The 11,490-nt window shown below is 45.3% G+C and overlaps 1 protein-coding gene across 2 annotated transcripts in view; it reads left to right on the top strand.

Moving 5' to 3' along the window:
• ENTREP1 (endosomal transmembrane epsin interactor 1) overlaps window positions 1-11,490 on the top strand; it is an 82,456-nt gene that overhangs the window by 49,449 nt on the left and 21,517 nt on the right. For both annotated transcript variants that reach the window (XM_059411898.1, XM_059411897.1), the window contains exon 3: window positions 8,599-8,709. In XM_059411898.1, coding sequence (XP_059267881.1) covers window positions 8,599-8,709 — 111 coding nt within the window. The remainder of the gene's footprint in view (window positions 1-8,598; window positions 8,710-11,490) is intronic.

Below are 11,490 nucleotides of genomic sequence, written 5' to 3'. Positions count from 1 at the left end.
ATTTAAAGATTTTATTTATTTTATTTGACAGACAGAGATCACAAGTAGGCAGACAGGCAGGCAGAGAGAGAGGGAGGAGGAAGCAGGCTCCCCGCTGAGCAGAGAGCCTGATGCAGGGCTTGATCCCAGGACCCTGGGATCATGACCTGAGCCGAAGGCAGAGGCTTTAACCCACCGAGCCACCCAGGTACCCTGATGAGCTTCTGATATTTAAATGGAAGCGCACATCCACGCGAGTGCGTGCACACGTGTGCGCACACATCCAGATTCACGAATCCCACTCATGAGGCTCCGCCCTCATGACCTCATCATCCCACAGAGGCACCACCTCCCAACGCCAACACCTTGGAGTTAGGATCTCAACAAATATATTTTGGGGGATGCAGACATTCAGAACGTAGCACTGAGTTTTAGTTCCTTTATGAGCTTCCTCTAATTTGTCCATCCATTCTGTTTTTGGACATGGGCATTGTTTCCAGTTTGGGGCTAGTATGAACCAGTGCTCTGACGTGTCTGGGTGTGTCTTCTGGGGGACATATGCATTAATTTATCTTGGCCATATACCTAAAGTGAACTACTGACCCATAGGCCGATGTGTGTTGAATTTTGTGAGGAAGAACAAATGCTAGTGCTTCTTCACAGTGGTTGTACCAATTTCTAATGGCTTCTTAGACTCTCAGCCAGTCCCGTTTTTAGCCTCACTGTCACGGCCACCACCCATTTCTGAACGTTTGGAGAGTCTGAGGAGTGAATCCCATGGTTTTGACTTCCCTCGTGGCTCTTGTAGGAATTTCTTTTCTCAGCACCCCTGAGTCCAGTTCATACTGGCTCACTGGCTTTCCAGCTTCTAAAATTGTGGTGCCATTTTCCTGTTCTTTCTATCCTTACGTATTTCTGCATTTAAAACATTTCCTTTGCTGCCCCTGTAATGGGTTTTTAGGAATTGGTAGCACTAAATGCTTATGTTCACTCCACCATACTAAACCTCTCATTTTTAAACCACGCTACTTCCACACAATCTCTGGAACCATCTATTTATTTAAACATGCCTGGGAACATTTCAGATGCATCTTGAGTCTGGAGCAGTGGGGAAGAAGCAGCAAAATACAGGTCCTTGTACAGTAGGGAAAGGTCAACCTAGTTAAGGAATGAACTCTTGTACCAAAGGAGACATTCAACAATACCAAGCAGTGAGAGGCATAATTATTTAATGACATTATGTGATGGGGATTATGAGGAATTTTTAGCAGGTGGGAATGGCAAATTGAAAGTGATATTCCTTCTCGGTGGCCTCAAGTTCCCCAAACGTGCTTTTATTGAGACCTGGGATGGCCTGGGGGCACACTTGCAAAAGATCAGAGCGGAGCTGAATTCCGTTATGCAAAGCATAATGCCTTTGCATCAAGCTACTGGTATGTGCGTATCACAAAATACTCCTGGCTCAAGTTCATAACAGTAAAACCAAAGGCATAAAAGGTATCACTCATGTTGCCTGTCCTGGGAGAGGACCAGCTCTTTGGATCTTGGATTTTGCACCTTACCCTTAAAAGCCCCCGATGCCAGTTATGGAGGGCAAGCCTTCCACTTTTTGGGTCCCACTGTCTTTCATGTCTAAAATCCAAGTTCTAGAAGGACCCTTCTGCATCGACTCTGGACTTTTCCGTTTCTTGATGGTAAATCCCAATGATGATTTGGTCTTGGTAGAATTCAAGGAACTATATGTAACCCATGGTGTTCCCTTCGCGGGGCAGGTGGTGATGACTGTGAGTTGAGAACAATAGGAACAAAGCTTAGAGATCAGAAAAAAATATAGGTCAAATGTAAGGAAGAAATTTATAGAGAATATTAGTCAAGGTCCTGGCAGGGCACAGATAACAAGAAAATTATACCTTGAGAAGAGCTTCATAAAGGGCTTGTTCATGAAGGAATGTGCAAGGTGTAGGAAACCGTGAAGCTGGGATTGTCCCGAGGCTTGACCAGAATCTGGAATTTGGAATCAGGGACCGAGGATCCCTTGAAAGAACCTGTGGCTTTCCGTTAAGGGACACAGCCTACAGGGAAGGAACCTATGGAGTAACTACCCACGTCACCCTCCTCCCTCCTTCCAGTCTTCTGCAAGGGCCCCCCAATGGCTGAACTTCACTAAAGGCAAGAGACCAAAGGGGACCCATGGATATAGTCTTCATAGGCCAGCCTCCTTGGGAAGGGCTCAGGCGAGAGGGTCAGGAGGTCTCTTCCGCACAAGAGTCCATGGTCAACATGGAGTGAGTTCCCTTAGGAACTTATCTGCAGGCTGTAGGAAGAATTCTTCTTAGAGAAGTTTTGGAAACAGTATACCTGCAGATTATTCTTACAATCAGAGTGTCTCTCTAACTGCCATTAACTCCAGCATGTCCCAGGCGTTGAGGAGAAAATGCCGGTACTGGGCCTAGTGAAATCCATTTTGTGATAACAAGCTGCTCCCCCAAAGGGGAAGTGCCTATTATTATAAATAATGAGACCGATTGCATAGCATTCTGCAGCGTGCAGAGGACTTTTTTGGACATATTTTGTGTGATTCTCTCATTAATCTTTTGAGATGGCTAGGAATATAGACCTGTTTGATGAGAAAAGTGAGTCTCACAGAGGTTGCTTAAAATATCACGGCGGGGGTGCCTGGGTGGCTCAGTGGGTAGCCTCTGCCTTCGGCTCAGGTCATGATCCCAGGGTCCTGGGATGGAGCCCCGCATCGGGCTCTCTGCTCAGCGGGGAGCCTGCTTCTCTCTCTCTGCCTGCCTCTCTGCCTACTTGTGATCTCTGTCAAATGAATAAATAAAATCTTAAAAAAAATTTTTTTTTAAATATCACGGCAAACGAACCAGGCATCTTGGTTCCAAATTCAGGTGCTTGCCGGAAAGAGAAAATTCAAGTCACCTGCAATGATTTCTTTTTTAAAAAGAAAGAATTGGGGCACCTGGGTGGCTCAGTTGTTAAGACTGATACATGTCTGATACATGACTGATACATGTCTGCCTCTGGCTCAGGTCATGATCCCAGAGTCCTGGGATCGAGCCTCACATCGGGTTCCCTGCCGCAGGGAGCCTGCTTCTCCCTCTCCCTCTCCTACTCTCCCTGCTCGTATTCCCTCTCTCGCTTTGTCTCTCTCTGTCAAATAAATAAATAAAATCTTTAAAAAATTAAAAAAAATAAAAAGCAAGAATGATGAGAATATAAGAAATGTAAGAAATCCTTGCCCTTTGCAAACAGAGCCGAGCAGACTTTGTGACTAGGATGTTCCTCCTTAGTAGCTGATGTCTTCCTGCCTTCTGTTTGCGAGGACACCCTCTGGTGATGAGTGGGATGGAAATTTGGGTCTTGGAAATTACACGATTATAGCTGGGTTAAAGCCAGAGAGGTCTATCCCGAAAGTCCCTGTAAATCCCAGCTGGGTCCCTTGTAACTCTACTATTATACACCCTTGAACCTGATCCAGCCTCTGAAGGAGACAAGCTTGGTATCCTTCTAGCTCCCATGTCTGATACATGCTGCCGTTTCTGCACTAGACTAATTCGAATGACCAAATAACCAATAAGCTTGGCCAGAGTTTTAATGATAGTAATAAAAAAGCCACCGGAAGGAATAAGTATGGGGAATAGGGCACAGTGATTTTGTACACAGCCTATGTGCCTTGGCTGTGTCCTCATTCTGGGGTTGATGTTCAGTGATCTGACTCTGACTTCTCGTTGGCAACCCATCCATTGCGGGACAGGAGCTAAGTCTACCAGGCAGTGAACCTCTGGAGCATTCTCTCAGCTCGTTTGTTATTCCGACGTTCGAGAAGTAGCCCCATCCATTGTATGATCTCACACTCCTGTCTTGGCAGATGGATTCAGAATTGTCTTTCTTTCTTTTTTTCTTTTCTTTTTAAAAAAGATTTTATTTATTTATTCAAGAGAGAGAGAGTGAGAGAGAACATGAGGGGGAGAAGGTCAGAGGGAGAAGCAGACTCCCCATGGAGATGGAAGTCCTAGGGCTCCGGGATCATGACCTGAGCTGAAGGCAGTCGCCCAACCAACTGAGCCACCCAGGTGCCCATCTTACTATCTTTTTAATTTACTAAATATAATTGGGCACCTGGGTGGCTCCGTGGGTTAAGCCTCTGCCTTCGGCTCGGGACATGATCTCGGGGTCCTGGTATCGAGCCCCGCATCTGGCTCTCTGCTCAGCAGGGAGTCTGCTTCCCTCTCTCTCTCTCTCTCTGCCCACTTGTGATCTCTCTCTGTCAAATAAATAAATAAAATCTTTAAAAAATATATACTAAATATAATTTATATAAATCCCTGATCAAAAGTGTTCTAAAATTAGCTAGGTTTTGAGAGTTGGATACACCAATGTAGACAACATCCCAAACAACATATGGAACATTTCTATCATTTTAGACAATTCTTCTCTTTCTTCCCAGTCAATCCCCACCCCCCACCAAATAGGCACCAGTCTTCTGATTTCTATCACTACGATTATTTTGTCTTTTCTTGAACTTCATGTAGGTGGAATCATATAATATCTGGCTTACTTCACTCAATGTGTTTGAACTTCTGTGTGTTGTTGTACATCGGTAGTGTGTTCCCTTTATTGCTGGAAGTATTCCATTATTCGGAAATACCACAATATGTTTCCTTTTTCTCCTGCTCTTGGATATTTTGAGTTATTTTTACTTTTGGTCTAATATGCACAAAGCTGCTGTAAACATTCTTCTGTAAGTCTTTTTGTGGGTAACTGCAGTCATTTCTCTGGGTCTGTTCCTAGGAGAGGAAGAGCAGGTCAAAAGGAAGGTGTATATTCAGTTTTTTTTTTTTTTTTTGCAGTTTTTAAATTACACGTTTTACTGTAAAACAGTGTTAGAGTTACAGAAATATTTTAAAGATAATAGAGGTCGTGTAGACGCCATACTCAGTTTCCCCATCATTGACACCTTACTTTAGTACATTTGTTGCAACTAACGAACCAATATTGATACATTATTATCAACTAAAATCCGGACTCTTCAGATTTTCTTATTTGTATCTAATGTTCTTTTTATGTCCCTTATCCAGCCTAGGAGGCCACATTATGCTTGCTTGTCATGTCTCCTTAGGCTTCGCTTGGCTGTGACAGTTTCTCAGATTTCTCTTGTTTTTGATGAACTTGACCATTTCGTAGAGTACTTGTCGGGTATTTTGTAGCACGGACCTCAGTTGGAATGATCTAATGTTTCTCTTATGATTAGACTGAGATTATCATCAGTTTGGCAGAGCAAGAACACGGAGGTAAAATGCCATTTTCATCACATCATGTCAGGGGTGCATGCCGTCCACGCGACTTATCAGTGATATTAACCTCGGTCCCCTGGCTTCTCAGGGCTCTCCACTAGAAGATTGCTCCCGCTCTTCCCTTCCATATGTATTCTTTGGAAGGAACTCACCTGCTACAACCCATGGTTAGGGAATAGGGAGTCGAGGATGGACTATCTCCATAAACCACAGTTGACCTTGGAACAACAGAGGTTTGAACTGCATGGGTCCACTTACATGCAGATTCTTTCTTTTTTCTTTTCTTCTTTTTTTTTTTTTTTTTTTTTTTTAGATTTATTTGAGAGAGAAAGAGCACACAGAGGGAGAGGGAAAAGTAGACTCCCCACTCATCAGGGAGCCCGATGCAGGGCTCCATCCTAGGACCCTGGGATCATGACCCAAGCCAAAGGCAAATGCTCAACCCACTGAGCCACTCAGGTGCCCCCAGACCTTGTTGTTAATAAATATAGTACAGAATTGTAAATGTTTTCTCTCCCTTATGATTGTCTTAATATAATAACATGTTCTTTTCTCGAGCTTCCTTTCTTGTAAGAATGTAGTATATAACACATATAACATGCCATATATGTGTTAACTGACTCTGTTATTGGCAAGGCTTCTGGTCAATAATAGGCTATTAATAGTTAAGTTTATGGGCATTTGGAAGTCATAATCCGATTTTGTACTGCATGCCGGGGTTCAGGGTGAGCACCCCTGAGCCCTGCATTGTACAAGGGTCAACAGTATTTAGAATTCTTTGGCAAGGAAATTTACATTTAGTTTTTAAGAAGAGGCATTTTATACTCAGACAAGCAACGCCGGAGGGTCCGTGTGCTCCTCGTCCTCGCCAACCCTTGCTGTTGTCACTCTTTCTAAGTGTAACCATTCTAGTTGATGTGAAGTGGTATCTCACTGTGGTTTTAATTTGCATTCGTGATGACTAATGATTTTGAGTAACCTTTTATGGGCTTATCGACCATTCCTATGTCTTCCTTTGTGAAATATCTGTCCAAGTCTTTTGCCCGATTTTCTGTTGTCTGTTTTTTATTATTATTGAATTGAGGAGTTATATTTATATCCTGGATAAATGTTCTTTGTTTAATACATGCATGAAATGTTTTCTCCCAGTCTGTGGCTTGCCTACTGGTTTTCTTAACAGTGTCATTTGATGAGCTGGATTGAAGATTTTATTTTATTTATTTTTTTTAACTTTTTTTTTTTTTTTAAAGATTTTATTTATTTGACAGAGAGAGATCACAAGTTGGCAGAGAGGCAGGCAGAGAGAGAGGGGGAAGTAGGCTCCGTGCTGAGCAAAGAGCCTGATGCAGGGCTCGTTCCCAGGACCCTGAGATCATGACCTGAGCTGAAGACAGAGGCTTTAACCCACTGAGCCACCCAGGTGCCCCATGGATTGAAGATTTTAATAAAGAGATTTGGGAACCTGTGCTGGAAGTAATGAACTCTCACTCTTTCTATATCTGATGCTGCTAATCGCTAGTTATGGGGATTTTATTTATTTATAAAAGATTATTTGAGAGAGAGAGAGAGAGAGACTGAGCATATGGGGGAAGGGCAGAAGGAGAGGGACAAGCAGACTCTGAGTTGGGCACAGAACCCCATGTGGGGCTTGATCTCAAGACCCTGAGATCATGACCTGAGCTGAAACCAAGAGTTGCGCTCAACTGACTGAGCCACCAGGTGCCCCATAGTTAGGAAGATTTGTGATGTGCTGGTGGGCATAAGGATTATAACCACGCCTTCTTTTCAAAGCATCTGATGTTGCATGAAAAGATAATTTTCAAAGGAAAGTTAGACTTCCCCATAGTAACAATAAATATGTTACTGGGTGTGAAGATTCCAGATGTATTAGGTGTGTCTTTGAGTAGCTGCTGCCGGTGCACAGGAGAAGCCCAGGTGAGAAGATCATGTTCTGTCCTTGGCCAACTGGGCCTCCTCGTTTTCCAAAGCTTTGGCATGACAATGACTGACACTGTGCCCGGGGGAGGGGGGTGGCTCTTCTTGCTCCTGACCCAGGTAAGTCCCACAGACACTGACAAATCATGAGAAATAGTAACCCAGCAGCTGCGGCCGGCAGTTCCCCCAAGATCTGATGACAGCACGCATAGCCCTTTTAGAGTTCAACAAAACAAGGAAAGGAGCGGAGGTCAGACTACTCCTGGAGAGGCAGGAAGAATTCCTCTTAGGAAACAACATCACGTGATTTTTTTTTTTTTAAAGATTTTATTTGTTTATTTGACAGACAGAGATTACAAGTAGACAGAGAGGCAGGCAGAGAGAGAGAGAGAGAGAGAGGGAAGCAGGCTCCCCGCTGAGCAGGGAGCCCGATGCGGGACTCAATCCCAGGACCCTGGGATCACAACCTCAGCCGAAGGCAGCAGCTTAACCCACTGAGCCACCCAGGCGCCCCAACATCACGTGATATTAAATATTGACTCATAACATGGGTTTAGGGGAGATGCTTTCAAGCTTCTTGGAATACCACAACACACAACAGGCTTTCCGAACTAGCGTTCACGTGAGAACTCACTTCCCAGCCAACTCTGGCATTTACTACCTGGACTGATGCCGGGTGCCAACGCTGATCATCATTAGTTCCAATCCTTTCTATTTGTGATGAGATTTGATTTCGATCATCAATATAGTCCTCAAGTTGAAAAGCTATAGCAGTCTCTAATTGGCACTAAGTAAAATCTGGCTTCTTGGTTGATTGCTGTCAATTCTGAATTATTTAGCGTAACATATGGAACATTTAGCTTTGGAAAAAAGTACATAGAAGATCACTGTAGACTTATTTTTTAGTACCTACACTGTTTGGAACTGAGAAAAGACGTACTTTTGTTTTTACTTCTGGCCAGGAAGGGCTCTGAGTGCTCCGACTTTCCTGGGTTCTAGTAGAACATGCTAGAATTCTCCATTTACCTACTTACCAATTGAACTCAGAAAAAAATAACAAGGGCTCAAGGAGGAATTGGCCATGGCTTTAATGCAATGAACAGATCGGATCTAGGGAGTCAGAACTTCCTTAGATGCAAAGAGAGGCAAAAAAAAATGAGGGACTTGAGAGTCAGTGGTCCTCCTCAACACAGTTTTAAAGTTCTACAACATGAACGAAACGTTGGTACATTAAGGACATGGTTCTGACTTAAAAAAAAAAATGTGTGTCCTCTAGGAAGAGAATATGAATTTTATTTATTTATTTATTTTTACTCAGACAAAACTCTGATTTAGCTACTGTCTTTTTTAATGGCCTCTTTTCCTGCCACTTCAGGTGAATCTCTTTGTGCTGCTCTCCGTGGTGTGTGTCCTCTTAAATCTAGCTGGATTTATCCTCGGCTGCCAGGGCGCCCAGTTTGTGTCCAGCGTGCCCAGGTGTGATCTGGTAAGTCGACCTAAACCATCGCTGGGCACCTGCTGGGACCCTGGCTTTCCTGGGGGGGGGGGGGGGGGGGGAGGCGGTAGGCAGCAGCCACGAAGGAAGCCGGCTCTCTGTTTCGTTTACCCGCTTGCCCTGGCCGAATTCAGGCATTTTGTTTCCAAAGCAGGGGCCAACTAGCAGAGCCCCAGAGCCACAGTAAAATGCCTGCGTCGTTAGTTAGGGAACGGCTCGGTCTCCTCCGAAGGGGGAAAGCGGACGTGATCAGAATACAGGAGAGCAGTCCTGTCTCGGAAACTTCTGGAGGCCGGTTGTATTTCAGAGTTTTCCCGATTTTTGAGAAGATGAACCTGACGCAGACACGACTTGACGCTGTAGCACCCCCTGCCCCCCACCGCCCCGGACTCCGGGGCAACAGGCTGTCATCACAACGTCTAGTTTCCAGGGCTTTTTGAATTTCAGGATTGCAGAGACGAGGTTGTGGGCCTGCAAAATCTCTGAATATTTTAATTTTTGATTGTGGCAAAATGCATGTGGTCGCATAAAATGTACCGTCTTCATTTTTCAGAGTTCAGTTCAGTGGTTGAAGCATATTCACATTGTTGTGTAGCCGATCTCGGGAACACTTTTCCTGTTGCAAAACTGCAACTCTGAACCTATTAAACAGCTCCCTCACTCTCCGGGGCCTCCCCCTGCCCTTCCCACCCGGCCCTGCCTCTGGCAACCATAATATTCCACTGCACGCACATACCGTATGATTCTTTTAACCACAAAGACAGTAAAGTGCCATAAAAATGGGCATACAAATATCTCTTTGAGACCTTGCTTTCAGTTCTTTTGGGTGTATACCCAATTGCTGGCCAACTTTGGACTGTTGAAAACGACTTCTCAGTGACACATACTTCCCTGTGGCCCAAAGCGAAGGGACTGGAGTCTTGAGAAGCTGGAGTCAGTCTCAGCTACTTGGGAATTGGTGACAAGGCAGTGTGGCCCCTTAGAAACCATGAGGTTGCCACTGGAGGAGGGGCTGCATTTCTCAAAACACTGATAAAGCCCGGGCCTTCCCTGATGGGCAGACTCAGGGATTCACCACAAACCTGGTGCTCTCTCTACACACTCCTTCACAAGTTTTCCGATTTTGTCACACCGTTGTTTAATGAACTTCCGTCATGGGATCCCAGGCTCACAGACTTTTCTGGTTTTATAGGCCTTGTGCAATTCACCCTTGTCTTGCCAGCTCTCGGAGGCAGCTCGCACTGCCTGTCCTTGCTCCAAAGACCACCTGGCATGGCCCTATTTTCTTACTTTTCACAACACCATCTCTCCCCACAAATTCCCTATCCCTCAGTCCTTGGTCCCCCAAATATCAGTCCTTCACAGCTCCATGCAAAGAGTAACTCCTTCAGGATATAGTCCCTGAGCCCCTAGGAAAGATAATCTTCCAGAGTGTCCTACATGTCCACCTCTCAGACATATGTCCTTTTCGTTTTTTGGACTAGAGATCTCCATGCACCTGTCTCCTGCCTTCTTCTGAGCCGGGATCTCCCCAAGGGCAATGTTAGCGTCTCTATTTGGGAGTTCTCAGTGGTCCCCGGAGCTGCCTCCCACTCCTTCACAGACAGAGTTCCCAGGAACAAAACGAAGCAAAACAAAACAACATGTTGAGCCAAGCTTGGTTTTCTAATTACTCATCACACAGCCAATTAGAAGGGGCCAAGAGGCCAGACCCAGGCTGAAAGTGAAAAGTCGCCCTATCTGGAAAGACAGTTTGGCCAAACTGTAGCTCCTCTTATGTCAGGACACTGATCAGAGAGGCTGCTGAGAGTAGAAAGGAAAGTCAGACCTCGTTGCTGACCTAGAAGTTTATGATGCGCAAGCGGAACAGGACAGGCACGGCGAACGCTTGAGTGGTGTTTGCAGAGGGAATGGATACGTGTCCGCTGGCAGGTAGATCGGCCGGGTCTGGCCATCAGAGGGAGACAGCGCCTGGGGCACGCAGAGAAAGAAGGGCTTGTATCCGGGCAAAGATAAGGAATGTAGGTATGTGAGCTGGACCTTGAGTGATGAGTAGATAATGAGAGTGGGCAGAGCCCGAGAGAGGAGAGGACTCAGGGGGCAGTAGTGGAAAGGGAGCTTTGGTAGCTCTTGGAAAAGCAGAAGCCAGATTGCGAGGGGTCAAAGATACATTTAATGGACTTTCCTGAGAAATTCTGTGGTTCTCTATCCTGCGTACCCATCACTTGCGGGCACTTTGTAAAGAATCTTCTAACGGGGTGGGGCCCCATTCCCAAAGATTGTCCATTGACCTAGAAAGGGGGAGGGGTCTAGGCATCCTTATCTTTTTATATTTTAAGTGTATTTTTATTTATTTTATTTTTTTTAAAGATTTTTATTTATTTATTTGACAGAGAGATCACAAGTAGGCAGAGAGGCAGGCAGAGAGAGAGGAGGAAGCAGGCTCCCTGCTGAGCAGAGAACACAATGTGGGACTCAATTCTAGGACCCTGGGATCATGACCTGAGCTGAAGGCAGAGGCTCAACCCACTGAGCCACCCTGGCGCCCTTTAAGTGTATTTTTTTTTAAAGATTTTATTTATTTATTTGCCAGAGAGAGAGAGAGAGAGAGCGCACAGGCAGGCAGAGTGGCAGCAGAGGCAGAGGGAGAAGCAGGCTCCCTGCTGAGCAAGGAGCCCGATGTGGGACTTGATCCCAGGACACTGGGATCATGACCTGAGCGAAGGCAGCAGCTTAACCACTGAGCCACCCAGGTGCCCCCCTTTACGTGTA

Source organism: Mustela nigripes, chromosome 9 (genome assembly GCF_022355385.1).
Source record: "Mustela nigripes isolate SB6536 chromosome 9, MUSNIG.SB6536, whole genome shotgun sequence".
Classification (NCBI taxonomy): domain Eukaryota; kingdom Metazoa; phylum Chordata; class Mammalia; order Carnivora; family Mustelidae; genus Mustela; species Mustela nigripes.
Note: the sequence above shows the minus strand (reverse complement) of the source record. Positions and strands in the feature narration are given on the sequence as shown.